The sequence below is a fragment of the Asterias amurensis genome, chromosome 22 (assembly GCF_032118995.1).
Source record: "Asterias amurensis chromosome 22, ASM3211899v1".
Lineage (NCBI taxonomy): Eukaryota > Metazoa > Echinodermata > Asteroidea > Forcipulatida > Asteriidae > Asterias > Asterias amurensis.
Genome location: NC_092669.1, coordinates 5,794,209 through 5,814,987, shown reverse-complemented (window position 1 = coordinate 5,814,987; position 20,779 = coordinate 5,794,209). Strand labels below are relative to the sequence as shown.

The 20,779-nt window shown below is 40.7% G+C and overlaps 1 protein-coding gene across 1 annotated transcript in view; it reads left to right on the top strand.

The window, feature by feature from the left end:
- The first annotated feature begins 849 nt into the window (after positions 1-849).
- LOC139954027 (low-density lipoprotein receptor-like) overlaps positions 850-20,779 on the top strand; it is a 33,118-nt gene continuing 13,188 nt past the window's right edge. Inside the window, exons 1-5 of the mRNA XM_071953672.1 lie at positions 850-947; positions 17,208-17,334; positions 18,985-19,224; positions 19,499-19,658; positions 20,355-20,482. Of these exons, the coding sequence (XP_071809773.1) occupies positions 17,256-17,334; positions 18,985-19,224; positions 19,499-19,658; positions 20,355-20,482 (607 nt within the window). The 5' untranslated portion in view covers positions 850-947; positions 17,208-17,255. The remainder of the gene's footprint in view (positions 948-17,207; positions 17,335-18,984; positions 19,225-19,498; positions 19,659-20,354; positions 20,483-20,779) is intronic.

Below are 20,779 nucleotides of genomic sequence, written 5' to 3'. Positions count from 1 at the left end.
TTTTAAATGGGGTGTTTTATTTGGATGGAACAACTCGTCATCAGGCCTTTAGAATTCCCCATATCAAACTGAGCAGGGGATAACAGTTTAACCGTCGATTTCACCAAACTCTTTCTAACTTGGATTTATCTTTCGTATCCATAGACGTTAGGACGCATTAAACCCATCGTAAGTTAAAAGACCGAGTTACTCGTCTTAACTCGAGATATAGGATTAATCAAAGCGTTTCGTGAAATCGGCTGCATGACAATGAGTCAATGGTCAGTTTTCTCTAGACTGTAAACATATTTTAGACTTTTATTTGGGGGGCGTATGCTTAGCACTCCAAGCCTTGGGTACATGTGGTGCACCCAGATATGTCATTGGTCTAGGGGTGAGAGTTAGAGCGGAGTCAGTAAGGAAGAGCATTATTTTTGCGGGCCTTTTCGAAACCTCGGCGTCGGGCTAGCTTGGACCCGTGATCATGTTTCAATAATATTGCGCGTGCTTTGCGTACGTGCTCAGGGCTTCAGAAGAGAGAATGGATAGAGCCTGAAGCTGAACCCAAAGCCGAAGCCGTGTATTCGAAAAGGGCCCATATTAACCGTAATATTTGTAACGACGTGCAAAACGTGCACAACCTTACGCCACAACAAAAGACACACCACGTGCAGACGCAGTCAACTGGAACGTGTTACTATGGTGTTACAAAGCAGGAGAGAAAGGGAATTTCCCTGAGCTTTACCAATACATCTAAAACCGTATTAGTGACCTCATTGTGCACGAGTCATATTTATTTGAGAGGAGGAAGGAATTATACATTTTGGCGTCCACGGAGCATAGAGTAAGTTTGCTTGATGACCACCTTGTTTGAACAACCAACAACTGAAGATATTTCATTATTTTGACGTTTTGAACTTGCTTTATCGATACGTGACGGTAACTGTTCCCCAATCGGGATTAAGAAGGTAAACAATTACTTATATATTTTGTTGTTGATTAAATTATTTTTTAATTAAGTGCGTACCTCGAATGATTGAAGATGTACGCACTGCGTGTGTGCATTAATTGGATGGCTTGAAACAACATGAATATTTTGTCAGATGCAGTTAGAGTTATGTAAGGGTGCGCGTATAGCTGCAGATGAGATTACTTCAGCCGGGGTTCCTTAAAGACACTGGGCACTTGGTACTTGTCAAAGACCATTCGTCCCACTTGGTGTATCTCAACATGTGCATAAACAAACTTGTGAAAATTTGAGCTCAATTGATCGTCGATGTTGCGAGATAACATATGAAAGAAAAAAACACCCTTGTCACAGGAAGTTGTGTGCTTTCAGATGCTTGATTTTGAGACCTTAAAGTCACCTGGAAATATAATTTTTTTTATTTCAAACATAAGAGTATATGCTGACGAACAATAAAACAACTTTTTAGTAATTTTTGTCACGATTTATATGTTTAAAAAATATATAAAGTTGTTTGGGGGGCTGACTCCGCCTACCCCTTTTGTGACGTCAATCGAGGCAGACTTTGCCTGCAATGCGTATAGTAAAAACACGTGCAAAGTACATGTACGTCCAAGTCGTGAGTTGGTACATTTCAAAAAGTGTTTTTCTGCAATCAGCAGCAATACACCTACATTCAGCAGCAATACATAATTTGGTCCGTACATGTCCTTTGCAATTGTGTTTACTCTACGCATTACAGGCAAAGTCTGCCTCGATTGACGTCACGAACAGCGCCCTCTCGGGTCGGGTTCTACTCTTAAATACCACTTCCAGGTGACTTTAAAACCTAATTCTGAGGTCTCGAAATCAAATTCGTGCGGGAAATTAGTTCTTTCTCGAAAACTACGTCACTTCAGAGGGAGCTGTTTCTCACAATGTTGTACACTATCACAACCTCTCCCCATTACTCGTTACCAAGTTAGGTTTGATGCTAATAATTACTTTGAGTAATTATCAATAATGTTAGTGTCTACTGCCTTGAATGCTTGGCTTTTGTTTTGTGTAACGAGTTCTAAAATATATTGTCGAGGTGTCAGTTATGGCAATGTACAATACCCCTTTTCGACGGTCGTTCAATGTTTTATAGTTTTTTTTAATAATATTATGATTTGGGAGTGTCGTGGCCGAGCGGTTAAGAGCACCGGATTCAAACTCTGGTGTTTCCGATCAGCAGAGTGTGGGTTCGTATCCCCATGGGGATACGAACCCAGCCGTGACACTTGTGTACTTAAGCAAGACACATAACCATTGCTTCGTCCTTCGGATGGGACGTAAAGCCGTTGGTCCCATTTTCGCCCCGGTGTTCCTGGCTGGATTGGCTGCATATTGCGCCACAGCACCTTGTAAAACCATTACATGGTGCTAAGGATTAGGTCTTCTATATCTCAAAATTCACCCCACTCCTTGCAGTAGTAATACCTGGCGCTTTGTATACTTTGGCAAAAGGCGCGTTATAAATACGGTTATTATTAGTGCTTGCGATTGGTTCTCGGTTGTTCGTGTGGAGGCAACTACCAGTAAGAGTATTTTTAAACAAACAGCACTTTTGTTTGTGAACATATATAGTCATAGGATCACCACACTGCAAAAACTGGAGTGTTGAAATTGACGACCTGTGTGTTGTTAAAAAGCATCAGAGTTAACAAAATAAAGAGTGTGTTAAAATGAACCCTTCTTTAAATCCAACTACCTTGGTGTTAACTTAATATCCTGTGGTGTTTGGGTATCCGTATACGAATAAAAAAATTGTGTCACGTTTAACACCCTTAGTTTGCAATTGGTATTTACATTATTTATTTTAAAGACAATTGACACTATTGGTAATAACTCAAAAAAGTTGTTAGCTAAGAAACTGACTTGGTTACAACATTCTAAGAAATGGCTTGTCCTGAAGTAACGTAGCTTTTGATAAAGGGGTAAATCATCACCCAATGAATAACATACTTCAGCTGAAGCACTTTATTATGCATCTAGAAGCATACAGAGCAAGTGCAACAAGAGTGTTTTATTTTTATTATGCATCTAGAAGCATACAGAGCAAGTGCAACAAGAGTGTTTTATTTTTATTATGCATCTAGAAGCATACAGAGCAAGTGCAACAGGAGTGTTTTATTTTCATTATGCATCTAGAAGCATACAGAGCAAGTGCAACAGGAGTGTTTTATTTTTATTATGCATCTAGAGGCATACAGAGCAAGTGCAACAAGAGTGTTTTATTTGTATTATGCATCTAGAGGCATACAGAGCAAGTGCAACAAGAGTGTTTTATTTGTATTATGCATCTAGAAGCATACAGAGCAAGTGCAACAATAGTGTTTTATTTGTATTATGCATCCAAAACACACAAGGTTGTGCACACGGGTGTTTTTCTCTATTGTTCTCTTTTAAATTCGATTACCAAAACGTTCACACACAAAGTGAAAATACTGGTCTTTACCAAATGTGTCCAGTGCCTGTAGCGGCAGCAAAGACGGCTATACATTATCAACAGTTGTTCTTGGTGACGTATTTATAAATGTCGCATACAGACAATGGAATACGTTAAAAGGAACTAAACGACTATAAAAACATCTAAATTAGGGGAACATCATTCGCAGAAATGATTACATTACAAGTTCTATAAAAACTTGAAAACATGCATATCTGTGTTTTGTTTCCTTGTCTGTCTGAGTTGATTTTCTTTTTACAAGCTTCTGCTTTTCAAAACGGCCCATACTCTATTTAGTTTTGCTAGCAAAAAAATTGCTGGCAGTGTAAGCACTTTATGTAATCCACTATATACATAAATTGACAAACCTGTAGAAGTTGGAGATCGATCAGCCATCTGGCTCACGAGAGAATAGTGAAAAACCGATCACAAATTTTGCGTTGCATCGATGAAAAAAAAGATAAAAATAATATTAAAACACTCCCTGAGAGAAAAAATCCAAACGCGAAATTAGGTTATTTATTTCTCGTCAAATATGAAATTTCAGACAGTAATATTTCAAGGGATGTTTTCTACTATCATCATCATTTGATCATGTAAGTTTTATGTAAATCTGTGATCTTCACGATTTTTGTTTCTTACCAATTCTGTAACGTTTTCCTTTAATGATATATTTTTTTTGCATTACTCCGTAATTGTTGATATTTTGCTATGGAAGTATTGACATAAATGTGTATTTGAATTTAATGCATTGAATTGAAATCGAAACTTTCGTCAACAAGTTATAGAAGCACATGTTAATTAATAATAATAATACTACAAATAATTAAAAGAAGACAACGCCTCACAACCAACAACAGAATAAGTACAACGAATTCTAGAACATGCATTGCAGCAAACATGTCATAAAATAGAAGAGGTTGTAGTTGTAGGGGCGCGGAAAAAAAGATATGAGAAGAAGTAAAAAAAGAAAAAAAAAAAAAAACAAATACAGAACAAGAACTTAGCTGAGATATGTATTTATGAATGTCAAAGATAAAAAGCGGAAGACACTTCAAGAAACGTACAACACTAAAACAGATCACAAGTTGAGAGAAAACAAAATTAAACACTCGAATAAATACGGAACATGAAGAACTAAAACATATAACTTTCCCGGTCAAATTCATCAAAAGTCATAAAGTTTCATTAACACGCATTCAAACTCAAACGTTTCCCCAAATCCACGCAATTTAGCTAGGGTTTATTATGTGCTGATGCTGCATTTTCATTTTCGTGCATACATACTTTCGTTTTTTTTTGTTCTCATTCAGAATCGTTGCTATAATATTTCGAAACAAAGGTAGAGAAATATGGAAGCTATAAAACATAGTTGTTTGAGTTGCAACGTGAATCAAGATGGATCCTTGTTCTTTATTCACCTCTGAACTTTAACCTTTGAATAATAAACCTGTATGACAACAAGTCAATAGAGGGCGCTATGCTACATCTCTCCCCTTTTTCAAGATAGAAAATGTTAATGATTTTGTTTTAGATAAAAATTTAAACCAAATCAATTGGGAGAATGCATAGCCAAACTTTCTAAAGTTGTTAAAAGAAAAAGGTTGAGGGCAAAGAAAATGTAAAAAGGAAGGTTCTCCAGTTGCTTTGTTTTGCTCATGAAGATTACGGCTTAAGGCTTAGCAGAGCAAAAGAAGTAAAAGAAATAAAATTTCATAGCAGAATCCTACAACAGTTCAGAGTCATTTTTGTTATTTGTTGTCCTTTACTATTCGGGAGTTACACATAGTCTTTGAACCGAATCGGAGCATGTTTGTCGCGAGAGGGTCTATTTTAGTTCGCTGATGGGGCTTGTTCTTGTTCAACTGATGGCGTACGTGTAGGTTCCTCCTTTCCACGAATTTCTTGCAATGGGAGACGTTGCGAGTTACAACATGGTGGTCATGTTGAGCAGTGATCATTGGGCCCTTTTTATCAGTGACCGTATAAGGGCGAGGGTGGTAGGGAGGGGTTGTTTTGCGGAGCGTGTCAAAGTTTTTGACGAGAACAGTGTCACCAACAGCAATAGTCGATGGTATTGTGTGACGGCGTTTGTCAGCATATTGTTTCATTTTCTGCTTTGCTAACTCATCCCGTTGGCGGAAGTTGAGCTGTTGGTCGTGAGAAGAGTTGTGTATCTGCGGAATCAGTGTGTTGATGTTGCGGCCGAAGCGTGCAGCCGCCGGAGCAGTGCCTGTGCTGCAGTGCGGGGTTGAACGATATGCACGGAGAAATGTCCAAAGTTCTTGTTTCCATGGCTTACCTTCTGCCTCAGCACAGCGCACAGCTTTTTTTAGCGTTTTTATGAAATTTTCTGCCTGCCCATTTGCCTCAGGCCAGTGTGGAGTTATTTTGCGGTGGCGAAAACCAAGATATTCTGAGAAGGTTTTGAATTCTGCGCTGTTGAATGGGGGTCCATTATCGGTTTTCACGACTTCGGGAATGCCATGTGATGCAAAGATTTTGTCAAGGATGGGAATCGTAGCGCGAGCTGATGTTGAGCGTAAGATTTCAACACATGGGAATCTGGAGTAATCATCTATGTACACAAGAAGGTAGTCTCCGGAGATGAATGGTCCACAGAAATCAACACTGACGTTTTGCCATGTATATGCGGGAAGATCCGTCATTGACAAGGGTTCGCGTTTGTGCTCTCGAGTGGAAGATTGGCATGCGAGACAGTGCTTAACAAGTTCTTCAACTTTCTGATCAATATTTGGGAACCACACCTTCTCACAAAGTAGCGACTTTGTTTTTGATATTCCCTGGTGACCAGAGTGGGCAAGACTGAGAACACGCTGTTGCAGAGTGGAGGGGATGACGATACGTTGCTCGCGCAATATTATTCCGGAGTCTGTCACTGTGATGTTCTCGCGAACAGCCCATATGGCGGGGTAGCTTTCTTTGAGTTTGAACCATTGTCCATCGCGATATGCTTGGATGGAGGATTGGAGTGATAGATCTTTGGCAGTTTCTTGACGGATTTCTTCAAGGGTTATTGCTTTGGGGGTGGAGTGGTGTGCGATGAAGTTGACAAACTCCTCAGTTTCTACAGAGAGGTTGTTGGATTCAGAGTTTGCGATGGGATGTCTTGACATGTAATCCGCTGGATTGTCCTTCCCAGCACAGTGGATAACGGACATGTCATACGACTGGAGTTTTAACAGCCAGTTTTGTATCCTTGGAGATGTATTTGCCTGTGGCTTTGTGAATATTGGTACAAGTGGTTTATGATTGGTGACGATTGTGAATTTTTGTCCAAATACATACATGTGGAAGCGAGTAACACCCCAAGCTATGCCTAGTGCCTCTCTTTCGATTTGGCTATATCGTTGTTCAGTTGGAGTGAGCGCACGACTTGCATAACTCACCACTTTACTTTGTCCGTGTTTGTTTGTTTGTGTGAGCATTGCGCCAAGACCAACCGGACTAGCATCAACCCATATTGCAGTATCTTTAGTTGGGTCAAAGTATGCACCGACTGCTTCCTGTGAGAGTGATTCTTTAAGCAGTTGAAGAGCATTGCGGTGTGTTGCATTCCATTCGAATTTTGTGTTTTTCTCTGTCAGCACTCGAAGGTGTTCAGTTATGGTTGCCAGGTTTGGTATGAAGCGCGAACTATAGCCTGCCATACCGAGTAGGCTGCGGACCTCAGCCGGGCTTTGTGGGTCACTGGCGTTTTTGATAGCATCAACCTTTGCGGGGTCCGGGGAGACACCTTTGCCGCTGAAGACGAGCCCAAAGAAGTGAATACGTGGCTGAGCGAACTGACACTTCTCGTTGTTAACAGTTAGGCCCTTTAGTTGTAAACGCTCCACAAGCAGGTGGAGCTGTTTGTTATGATCCTCGACGGTAGGGGCATGGATAAGAATGTCGTCTGAGACATTGAGTACACCTTGTATACCTTCGATGGTTTGCCGAATTGTGTTTTGGAAGACTTCACTAGCGGATGAAATGCCAAAGTTTAGTCTTTTGTATCGCTTGAGTCCAACATGTGTAGCAAATGTTGTTATATACCGACTTTCGGGTGATAGTTCAAGCTGATGGTATCCTGAGCGGAGATCCAATTTTGAGAATACTCGTGATCCATTGAGTTCAGCGATAAGCTCATCCATAGTTGGTGTTGGGTGGCGTTCGCGAATTATTGCCTTGTTTGCAGCTCTCATATCTACACACAAGCGTATGCTGTCAGGGCTGTGTGGTTTTGGGACTGCGATTATAGGGGACACCCATGGAGTGGGACCAACTGCATCCTCGATGATGTCTTGGTCTTCAAGTTCTTTCAGTTGTTTTTCAATTTGTTTTCTCAGGTGGAAAGGTGCTTTGCGATGTCTTTGAGCGACAGGGGGTACAGATTCATTGATGTGGAGTTGTACCTGGACTCCTGCTAGTTTGCCAATGCGTGGAGCAAACAAGTTTGGGTAGGAAGTGGCAAAGTAGTTATTGTTATGATCAGTGATGTTGTTAACTGGATCATTGATGGTAATAAGACCTAAATCTCGGGCTGTTTGGAGGCCAAGGAGACATCCAGCTTGGTTGTCAACAACAAAAACGTCGGTTGTTATGAAGTGGTTTCCTGTTTCAAGGAGTGCTGTAAACCTACCAAGTATAGGCAGTGGCTCTTTCACGCCGTATGGATAGAGGTGTATGTGTGTTCTCCTGAGAGTTAGTGACTTGTGGCGTGAGATACGACTGAATGTGGATTTGTCGATGAGGTTGCGGGGGCATCCAGAGTCGATAATGACAGTCACTTTAGAACCTTCAATGGAAATGGTTACGTGTGGCTTTCGCGAGGTTGAATCGATTGCAAAAACGTACTCATCATTGGATGATGATGATGCATTGTGTTCATCTACATTCCTTACCGTACGTGGCTTGTTGTTATATGGTTTTTGTTGGCTTTGAGAGGACCGACAAACCGACGAAAAATGATTGAGCTTACCACAGGAGTTGCATTCCTTTCCTTTGGCTGGACAATCTTTATCATGTGGGTATTGTCCCCCACAGAAAAAGCATTGTTTCGGCTTGTCATTCCACTGCTTGTTTGCGTTGTCACGATTGGTAGATCTGCCCTTGCTGGGAGTTTGACTCGACGGTCGCTTTGAAATTTTGTTAACGGTTTGATGGCTTTCGGTGTGATTTTCAACGTCGCCAGCCCTCTTTTCTGACAACTCAAGGGATCGAGCAAGCTCTAGCAACTGTGATAGTGTGTAAAGCTTCTCAAGCGCTCGTCGGCGAAGTGTTTTTGAAGAGCATCCCGTAATGATTTGTGTGAGCAGTTCACGATTGAGATCAGAGAAGTCACATTTCTCTGCAGCTTTTCGAAGTCGAGTGCAAAACTGATCTACACTTTCCTCTGGATTCTGAGTCAGGCGCCTGAAAAGGATGGTCTCATATATAGGGTTCTGTTTTGGAACGAAATGAGTTGTCAAATCTTCTTGGGCCTTTTCATAATCATTCTCATCGCCCGTGTCAGAAAGTGTATCAACAACAGTCTGAAGTTGCTCACCTCCGAAATGTAGAAGTAATGCTCGCTTTCTTTTAGCTCCAGTGATGTTGAATCCGACCATAGCTCCTTCAAAACGTTTCAGCCATTTCTCTCATTTGACACTGAGAGCGGTAGGTTCACTGTAGGGGTCGAACGGAGCCAGGGTTGGCATGTTAGATGCCATGATTAACCGATTAGCTTACGACGTGTCCAGATAAACACTTGTGTGATGACTGTGAATAAATGTTCAGCATTCAGTTCAGGAGTGCGACCGAAAAATGTCCCGAAATCTCATTTGTGTTTGTTGGGATCGCCTTGAAATTATAGCACTCGACAGATGATGATTACGCTGTGAGTTGAAACAGATCCCATCCTCTTCGCCATTATAATATTTCGAAACAAAGGTAGAAAAATATGGAAGCTATAAAACGTAGTTGTTTGAGTTGCAACGTGAATCAAGATGGATCCTTGTTCTTTATTCACCTCTGAACTTTAACCTTTGAATAATAAACCTGTATGACAACAAGTCAATAGAGGGCGCTATGCTACAGTTGCAGACATCATTTTATATTTATTGGCAATTTAGACTTTGACCATTCTACTACATATTTTAACATTTGGTGGAACAGCTTTTGCTGTTTGGCCTCTCGAAATTGAATGAGTCTGTTGGCCTAGTGGAACTGAAGAATATTTAAACCGTTTATTGTTGAAGAGGTGAAATTGAATTACTAATTGTGACTGTTGAATGGTGATTCAAGTTTCAAAGGAGCATTAATTTTCAATCGAAATTGATATAAGCCATGTTTAAAAACGAATGGATTTTCGTTTGAAATTGGTCAGGAAAACCACATTTAATTTGTTTTGCTAACAAAAACCAGGTGTAGGGATAAGTACTTTATATAATCAACCATGCACAAACTGACAAACCTGTGGAGATCGATCATCCACCTAGGTCACGAGTGAAAAAAACGATTGTTACACATTATTTGCATGACATCGGTTAAAAAAAATGAATTAAATGCTCACTGAGCGAAAACTCTTGGGAAATTAGCTTTATTTATTTCTCATCAAATATAACATTTCAGACAAACATATTTCGATGGATGTTTTCTTCTATCATCATCATCATAATTAGACCGTGTATTTTTAAAGTAAATGTATGTGGTCTTAGACGATTTGTTTTCTTACCAATTTTGTAATGTTCCTTTAAGTTAAGAAATTTGGATTTGAATACAGCGACGGACTCAAATTCCCACATAAACACAAATGCAACTCGATCCACATCAAAATAATTACTCAAAAATGACTACAGATGGTGACGGTTTCGCAATAGTGGATGGAAAGCCCGAACCACCGGCGCACTTCATAGATCTACATCAAGTGTTTGCGAAGGCCAATAAATTGATTCAAAGTAGTCCGGGAGCGTAATAAACATAAATTAAACAAAAAAAAACCTTGAATAAGTGGTCTGAATGCCCTCCGCATAATCATAACACAGGGCTATTGTAGTGACGGTTTACCGTTAGTGTCAGACTCGTTCTAACAACCATATAGACACTTGCTCCCAATAGAAACTAACGCAAAAATCCTGTAGTGCGTGGTAAACATACAACTTTTAATCAGTTCAGGGTCACCCTATCTCAGAAATTGGTCTGGTTGCATGGATTTAATCACAATGATGCTTTGTGACAAGTTGAGAGGTATCCTGGTGTCATGGGTTTTCAGTAGGATATCAAGAAAATTGTTCACAATCAAAAACTAAATAAGGTTTTTGTTTAAATCATCTATCCAACCTTTTCAAGGAACACGTTGCCTTGGATCGGTCGAGTTGGTCTTTGAAAAGCGTTTGTAACCGTTTTTTTCTAAAATGCATATGGGTAGAAAGATATTGTGAAAGTAGAATACAATGATCCACACAAACATGCCTCGAAATTGCGTGGTTTTCCTTTTACCTTGTCGACTAACACGTCGGCCATTTATGGGGTTCAAAATTTTGACTCCCATAAATGGCCGACCATGTTAGTTCGCACAGTAGATAGCCTTGCTCAAGGCAGTCGAATTATTCACTCCGAAAAAAGACCGCCGCTGTATAAAAACCCACCGGTATTCACTGTGCGTAAAACCCACCTGTATTCACTGTGCGTAACATCGCACGACACGATGCCCCCGTACACTATCCGCATGCGGAGGCCGTCAGGCCGACAGCCTTGTAGGATCTGTGTGGAAGCCACTGACCTCATTACTATAATAAGCGAAGAGTTCCCACGGTCAGCTCATTACCATAATGCCCGCGAAAGACGAGACATGTTTACCTCACACACCACCACCACGGACGCATGATAGGGTCCAAAGGTCGTGATAAGGGAAGTGCGTGATTGGACGTCAAAATGAATAATTCATTTGCCTCACATCCTGTGTTGTCTGATAGGTCTGACGAACGATATACATATTCATGAGCTGCATACTAGCATATCCTAGAGCCCCCCCAATTTCGTCCACTATTGGAATTTTTTCAATACAACACATTAAAACGGGAAGATACAGACCCGACAAGGCTGTCGGCCTGACGGCCTCCGCATGCGGTTAGTGGTGTACGAGTGCGATGACTTGTGTGAACATTATTCGTGCGATGTGACAGTGTGTATACGGGTGGGTCATTCGGTGTGATCGCACACACCATGCACAGGGTATACGGCGGGTGGGTTTACAGCTGCGTCTTTTCGGAGCGAATAATGCGACTGCCTTGAGCAAGGCTACACAGTAGAAGGAAAACCACGCAATTTCGAGGCAAACTTGTGTGGATCATTGTATTTACTTTTAAAACATCTTTCCAACCATATGCATTTTATAAAAAACGGTTACAAACGCTTTTGTTTTGACCAACTCGTCCGATCCAAGGCAACGTGTTCCTTTAACAATGACACTTGTATTTTATTCAATTAATATTTAACAAATTTAATTACATTGTTGTCCTAAGACATAATAATCCGGAGATATCACAAGGCATGACAGTAAAACACCCCAAACCCCCTTGAAGCACAAACACTTAAAAAACAATACGTTTTTCCTCCATTTCAGACCGTCAATGTTTGGTTTCAGGACATAAGAAACCAATATGTTATATTTTCTATTTATTGTAGACATATTATTTGTTACGTTTATGAGAATTTATCACGGTTCTGCAGTTAACTAGACCTTTGTTTTCTTCCCATTTTCAATTAAAATATTTTAGTTTTGTCCCCATAAGTATTGCCACACCATAGAATCCCAAATAGCAACCACATCACGTGATATATCTAGTGACTGAAGGAACATGAAACTCAATCTAGCAGATGATAATTTTGTTTTGAACTTTTAAGGTTGGATGTTGTTTCTTTGACTCTTTTGATTGTTGGCATAATAATGCACGAGTGATTTATACCGAAATTCTTCTTTTTATATGTTTGAGCATAACCTACAACAAGAAACTTAAATCTCAGCATGATTAAGCCTGACGAAAACACAGACCGTGAAGAAGCTGGCCGAGCTTCTGTCACCGGTGGAGCTTGCACAGTCTCGCGAAAACATATTATAAGGGTCGATAACGTATGACCCTACGATAGTGCATTCTGCTCTACCAGCAAGGCTCCAAGTGGATGATACCCATGCCTACATCCCTACACTCTACCAGCAAGGCTCCAAGTGGATGATACCCATGCCTACATCCTTACACTCTACCACCAAGGCCCCAAGTGGATGATACCCATGCCTACATCCTTACACTCTACCAGCAAGGCTCCAAGTGGATGATACCCATGCCTACATCCTTACACTCTACCAGCAAGGCTCCAAGTGGATGATACCCATGCCTACATCCTTACACTCTACCAGCAAGGCTCCAAGTGGATGATACCCATGCCTACATCCCTACACTCTACCAGCAAGGCTCCAAGTGGATGATACCCATGCCTACATCCTTACACTTAATCAGCAAGGCTCCAAGTGGATGATACCCATGCCTACATCCTTACACTCTTCCAGCAAGGCTCCAAGTGGATGATACCCATGCCTACATTCTTACACTCTACCAGCAAGGTTCCAAGTGCATGATACCCATGCCTACATCCTTACACTCTACCAGCAAGGCTCCAAGTGGATGATACCCATGTCTACATCCTTACACTCTACCAGCAAGGCTCCAAGTGGATGATACCCATGCCTACATCCTTACACTCTATCAGCAAGGCTCCAAGTGGATGATACCCATGCCTACATCCTTACACTCTACCAGCAAGGCCCCAAGTGGATGATACCCATGCCTACATCCTTACACTCTACCAGCAAGGCCCCAAGTGGATGATACCCATGCCTACATCCCTACACTCTACCAGCAAGGTTCCAAGTGGATGATACCCATGTCTACAGCCTTAGACTCCACCAGCAAGGCTCCAAGTGGATGATACCCATGCCTACATCCTTACACTCTACCAGCAAGGCTCCAAGTGGATGATACCCATGCCTACATCCTTACACTCTACCAGCAAGGCTCCAAGTGGATGATACCCATGCCTACATCCTTACACTCTACCAGCAAGGCTCTAAGTGGATGATACCCATGCCTACATCCTTACACTCTACCAGCAAGGCTCCAAGTGGATGATACCCATGTCTACATCCTTACACTCTACCAGCAAGGCTCCAAGTGGATGATACCCATGCCTACATCCTTACACTCTACCAGCAAGGCTCCAAGTGGATGACACCCATGCCTACATCCTTACACTCTACCAGCAAGGCTCCAAGTGGATGATACCCATGCCTACATCCTTACACTCTACCAGCAAGGCTCCAAGTGGATGATACCCATGCCTACATCCTTACACTCTACCAGCAAGGCTCCAAGTGGATGATACCCATGCCTACACCTTCTGGAAGGGGGAGCAGTGTTTCAGCCCCAGGAGCACGTACCCCTGGTGATAGTTTGTGTAAAGCCCGCACCTTCAAGTGGCCGTCCGGCCTTTTAATAATAGGCGATGTCTCGTAAAAGCAAAGATGTATTAAACCAGGATGGGACAATATAACAAATAAACTTGTATTGGTTTTTACTTAAGTCGTCTTGCGAAATCCTGTAAATTGATTCGTTCGATTAGCTGAACCCTGGTGGTCAACCCGGGTCTCCCATGTGCGTTCGATTAGCTAAACCATTAGCTCATCTCTGGTTAACCCGGGTCTCCCCGGTGCATCCGATTAGTTCAACCCTGGGAAACCCGGGTGTCCCTAGTGCGTCCGATTAGCTGAACCCTGGTCAACCCGGGTCTCCCTGGTGCATCCGATTAGCTGAACCCTGGTCAACCCGGGTCTCCAATACGGTTCGAGTAGCTCATCTCTGGTTAAACCGGGTCTCCCCAGTGCATCCGAGTAGCTTAACCCTGGTCAACCCGGGTCTCCCTGTTGCATTCTATTAGCTTAACCCTTGTCAACCCGGGTCTTCCTGGTGCGTTTGATAAGCTGAACCCTGGTCAACCCTGGGTCTCCCTGGTGCGTTCGATTAGCTTAACCCTGGTCAACCCGGGTAGAGTAGGTTTTCATTTCGTTGAAAATAATATACATAATCACGAATCACGATTTGAAAGGTGTTGATTCATGCATTTTTGTTTGGAGATAAAACAGTAAAATATTAAGTTTTTACAACAATCATTAGTCGGATAGAATGTTCATGACCAAAGTTCCAGCCGTGCACATTCATTTGTTAACCCCTTTGCGGTAACACTATGTGCGTAGCTACTTGCAAGGTAGAGTTTGTTCTTTAATAGAGAACTGTCTTTCTTTATTCTACTTTTTTGATTCATCGATGACACTTCAGCCACACATCAACAATATTGTTCGTTTATCATCATATCACATCAGGAATATAGGTAAGATTCGCAAGTACTTGGACAAAAGTGCCACTGAAAAGGTCATTCACGCATTTGTTACTTCTCGTCTTGACAACGGCAATGCTCTTCTCTACAGTCTTCCTAACAACCAGATTTCCCGACTTCAACGGCTCCAAAATACTGCTGCCCACATTGTGACACTGTCTAGAAAATCCTGTTTTATCACCCCCATTCTGAAACAACTACACTGGCTCCCTATCTCTCAACGAATCATCTTCAAGCTGATGCTCATTGTCCACAAAGCTCTAAATGGCAAGGCTCCCACTATATTTCTGAACTGCTTCAAGTTTACACTCCATCAAGGAATCTTCGATCAAGTTCACTGCTTCTCCTCATTGAACCTAAGTCTCGACACTCATGGGGTGACAGGTATTTTTCTTCAGCCGCGCCACGCATCTGAAACTCTCTACCACTTAATCTTCGATCTTGTCTTTGTACCGCAAAATTCAAGTCTCTTCTCAAAACTTATCTTATGTCACAGGTTTTCAATGACTAATTTTGTTGTGTCTGTTTTTCTTTGTGTTGTGTTTTGTTTTTGTTTTGTTTTTGGTTTTACTGCGCCTTGAACACCCAGCAGGGTGGATATGTGCGCATTACAAGTCTTATTATTATTATTATTATTATTATTATTATTATTATTATTATTATTATTACCGCGGATTAGAGTAGATTTATCGGATGTTCGGGAGACTTCTCAGTTCTGAAAAGAACTATCCTGCTTTTTAACTGCTACCTGGGCGGAAGGTATAAACAAAATGGCGACTACTTATTTAGTACTTAATAATAATAATAAAAACCAGAGTTTTTATATAGCGCTTTTCACACCCGAGGGCATCTCAAAGCGCTTCCGACATTATTATCCCTGGTCACTAGGTCTTAAATCATTCCTCAACCATCTTAACTCCCTGGGGAGTACACAGCCTGTGCGACAATAATTATTATATGCGCTACTCGGCTAATCCAATCACAAGAACCATCTCTGCCCTCACATGAACCCATTTACCCCTGGGTGGAGAGAAGCAATTATAGTTAAGTATCTTGATCAAGGACACAAGTGTCACGACCGGGATTCGAACCCAAACTCTGATGAACAGAAGCGCCAGAGCTTGAGTTCGGTGCTCTTATCCACTCGGCCACGACACCCCACTTTAGCTTTGATCGTTATAAACTGCACTACGAAGTGAGTTCTCCAATTTATTGGTCTCAACGTTTCGACTAGTCTTGTTCAAGACTCTCCTGGATTTGTCACAAGAGAGCGCGCTATCACCCCCAACGCGCTATCAACCACGAACCGTTATCACCCGAGAACCGCTATCACAGGAGATTTTTGGCACATTCGTTAAATCTCCCCCCAAAATGCGTGTGCGTAGGTTTCCCGCAGAGCCCGCCGCTTTTTGGGGGGAGATTTAACGAATGTGCCAAGACTCTCCTGTGATAGCGGTTCTCGGGTGATAGCGGTTCTCGGGTTATAGCGGTTCGTGGTTGATAGCGCGTTGGGGGTGATAGCGCGCCCTGTTGTGACAAATCCAGGAGAATCTTGAACCAAGACTACGTTTCGACTAGCTTGCTCTAGTCATCGCTAGCTCTTGTCATGCGACCCATTCAGGGTCGCATTGTAAAAAGAAGATACACGTTAAAGGGTAACGTTGCCTTTGATCGGGCGAGTTGGTCTATGAAAAGCGTTTGGAAACCATTTGTTATAAATTATGTGTTTGGAAAGATGTTTTAAAAATAGAATGTAATATTCCACACAAAATAGTTCGCAAAATAAAAGGAAAACCGTGCAAGTTCGAGGCATATTTGTGTGGGCCATTATATTATACTTTTAAAGGCAGTGGACACTATTGGTAGTTACTCAAAATAAATATGATCATAAAACCTTTCTTGATTACGAGTAATGGGGAGAGGTTGATAGTATAAAACATTGTGAGAAACGGCTCCCTCTGAAGTAACGTAGTTTTCGAGAAAGAAGAAATTTTCCACGAATTTGATTTTGAGACCTCAGATTTAGAACTTGAGGTTTCGAAATCAAGCATCTGAAAGCACACAACTTCGTGTGACCATGGTGCCACAAGGGTGTTTTTTCTTTCGTTATATTTCGCAACTTCGAGGACCGATTGAGCTCAAATTTTTAAAGGTTTGTTATTTTGTGCATATGTTGAGATACACCATGTGTGAAGACTATTCTTTGACAATTACCAACAGTGTCCAGTGTCTTTAAAACATCTTCCCAACCATATGCATTTTAAAACAAACGGTTTCAAACACTTTTCATAGACCAACTCGCCCGATCACAGGCAACGTTCACTTAAAGTAAACTAATCATTATTTGTTATGATTTTTTTTTAGTGTACTCGAATCTCATTTGTTGCTCGAGGATAGAGAGCGCTGTTCACAATGAGTGGTCTCTACCAGGCTACGTGCCAGGTGATGAAGCTAGTTATTTTGCTTTTTACCTGCAATTTTACATTAGCAGGTAAGTATTTAAATTCACATTCAAACTTACATTTATTACCATACTTCATGAAAACAGTACAAACAATAATTTATACAGGAGTACCCATTAAACAAACGCTATTTTACAAGGCAGAGATTATTTAAGTATGGAGGCATCATCTTTTGTTGTATATGTATGTCCTTTGTTGCTTTTGGGAATAAATTAATAACATAATTTTGAAGCCGAGGCCTGTGTTGATATGCTTACAGTTAGGGACAGACAAACATAACCTAAACAGGAACAAGAACGCACAGACAGACAATTAGAACAAAGACAGAAATGGTAAAGGCAACGATGATAAGAATAACAATATTAACATTAACAATATTAATATCAATAATACCTCCGCTGGCACAACACCGGACGGTCCCAATCCACTCTACTCACAGCCGGAAACAAAGGAACTTAATTGTTGGCGGGTAGGACTCAATATATCAAATAATTAAGGATTTAGTAATAGTGTAATACTTCTCATTTATTGATTTAATTTTTATGCCAGTGGTTATAGTGAAAGTTATTGTGATTGTTTTCTTGTAGATAGTTGTAAATAAATAAGTTTTTTGCCATAACTTTTAAGGGGTGGTTACCAAACTTACACCTTTGCTTTATTACTTGTGTCATAAAACCCCGGGCCACCCTGCCTTCACGCGCAATGCGTCCGAGAAATACCATGACTCCAAAGCACCCCTTAAAAGTTATGGCAAAAACAAGTTCTGATATTCAGCTTTCGATAACTACAAAGCAAACTCTGAGAAAACATTTCACTTCGAAACTATGTGGTTATTTAACAAGATATCAGTCTTTATAAAACAAAAAACAAAAAAGAATGTGAAAAGCGTTACTGTCACAACGTTTCTGAGATTATTCATTGATAGTAGGGATACTTTTCCTGCGTGAAAATATTAGCTACGGATTTTAGGAAAAACGCGACCACCTTTTGTAACGCAAATTTCTGGTATTAGCTTCATGGCATACATATAGAAATAAAACGGTAGAATGGTTCCGAAATTAAAAAATAATAAACTTTGCCTTAACAACGTGTACTGATAGCAGTACACACTCAAACAAAGGCGTTGGATGACCATAACTCTGCAATAAAGCAATCATCCAAAGACCAATATAAAGCTATACATTTCTTCAAAGCGTAAAGACCTATGCCTAATTTCATAGAGCTGCAGCCTAAGCGCAAACAATTTGCTCAGCATGAAATGTCTTCCTTGATAAAAAAAAGGATTACCAAGCAAACTTCCACGTGATTTTCAGTATCAGCAAACAACAGCTGAATACCAGTAACAAGCTTAATGCAACAAATGGAAATTTGGTTGGTAATCCTGTTTTAATCAAGGAAGAAATTTCATGCTAAGCAAATTGTTGTGCTTAGCAGCTCTATGAAAGTGGTTCCAGATGATCAGAAACACACGAGTTTGAATCCGGCGCTCTTAACTACTAAGCCATGACACGCCATCTGCACTTACATGATTCTCGCAATATCTGCACTTCATAAAACACAATTATATTTTTGTTTGTTTTGTGGTTTTGACTGTGCTTGTTAAAGGGCCCGATGATGGGAGCTCATAATTTTAATTTCTTCATTTCCCCCTTTTTTTTGTCCTGTGCTTATACTTGCAGGTGATTTTGCATTGATCGCTGATCTTTTTAATAACAGCATTTATGCGGGAAGCATGGGCAAGGCCCTTGTCGATTTGACACCGCTCCCTCTCAGTGGCTTAAAGGGTCCATTGGCCGTTGACTACGACCCAGTGATGGAAATGGTTTACTGGACTGAGGTTCAAGGTGTGCCGTCTTCAAAGATAGCTAGAGCTCATCTGAACGGCAGCAATCAAATGACACTAGTTGAAAGCCTTAGAGGTGAGACTATATTATGCATTGGTTAAAAGTGAACACAATTGGTTTGCACGTTGTTCTGAGAAAAAACTCAGAAAATACAGCGGTAACGAAAACGATAACGATACTGCGCAAAGAGAACGCATTCGATTGGTTGAATTGCTCCATTCGGAATACGAGGGCGTGCATTTTTTTAACGTTTTCGTTTTCGTTCTCGTTGTCAAGGCCTGTGTGACCGCGCCTTTGTGGTACTTTGTTGTTTTCTATGACAATAATCTGTATCTCCTCCCCCTTACAGTACCGGATGGTTTGAGTTTGGACCTGACTTCTCGCATGATGTACTGGACGGATATGGTTTATATGCACATTATGCGAGCCACTATGGATGGAGAAAACAAAGAAGTTATCGTTGAAAATATTGGATCCCCTAGAGCCATCGTTGTTCACCATCTATCGGGGTAAGGGTTTACTTTACACTGAGCTATCGCCTTTAAAGGGAAGGTACACGTTTGGTAGTTACTCAAAATGTGTTCTGCGCCTCTGATAATTTTGTATGTAAGGGGCGCAATATAAATTTTAAATAGTATTATTATTATTATTATTATTATTATTATTATTATTATTATTATTATTATTATTATTATTATTATATTAAAACAAATATTAACTTAAAAACTGACTTTGTAACGAGCATTGGAGAGCTGTTGATAGTAAAAACATTGTGGGAAACAACTCCCTCTGAAGTAACGTTGTTTTTTAGAAAGAGGTAATTCCACATTAAAATAATAAAAGACCGATTGATGAGCCCAAATTTTCACAGGTTTGTAATGTTATGCTATGATGGGATACACCAAGTAAGAAGACAGGTCTTTACCAATTACCAATAGTGTTCCTTCACTAGTTCTAAGTCTGAGGTCTCGAAATCAAGTTCGTGGAAAATTACTTCTTTCTCGAAAAGTCACCTCAGAGGGAGCTATTTCTCACAATGTTTTTTTTACTTTCAACCTCTTCCCATTACTCGTAATCAAGTAAGGTTTTATATAATATGCCCAAAAAATATTTTGAGTTATTATCAATAGTGTTCACTGCGCCCTTTAAGTATAAGTTTTACACCAATTAGAATAACTACCAGTATATTGTTTTGTCCTCATCAGGTTCATCTACTGGACCGACTGGGGGGATTACCCTAAGATTGAGAGGGCAGATCTAGACGGGGGAAATAGGATAACCCTGATTGAAGGAGAGTTGGGCTGGCCAAACGGAATATTAGTCGATCACGAAAGTAAGGATTTTTACCCCGTCTTTGATATCTCATTATATAAACATTACATTTTTTTTCTTTGCTCACAAAACAGTTGCTGGCAGTGTGAGCACTTACTGTAGTCCAACATGTATATAAACTCACAAACCTGGTGAAGTTTGAGATCGGCCATCTGGGTCACGAGAAAATAGTGAAAAAAACGATTCCATATTTTGGATGACACCGATTAAAAACAAAAAGCGCTGCTCCTCAAATATGACGTTCCAGACAGCAATACTTCAAGGGATGTTTTCTACTAACATCAACTATAGACCGTGT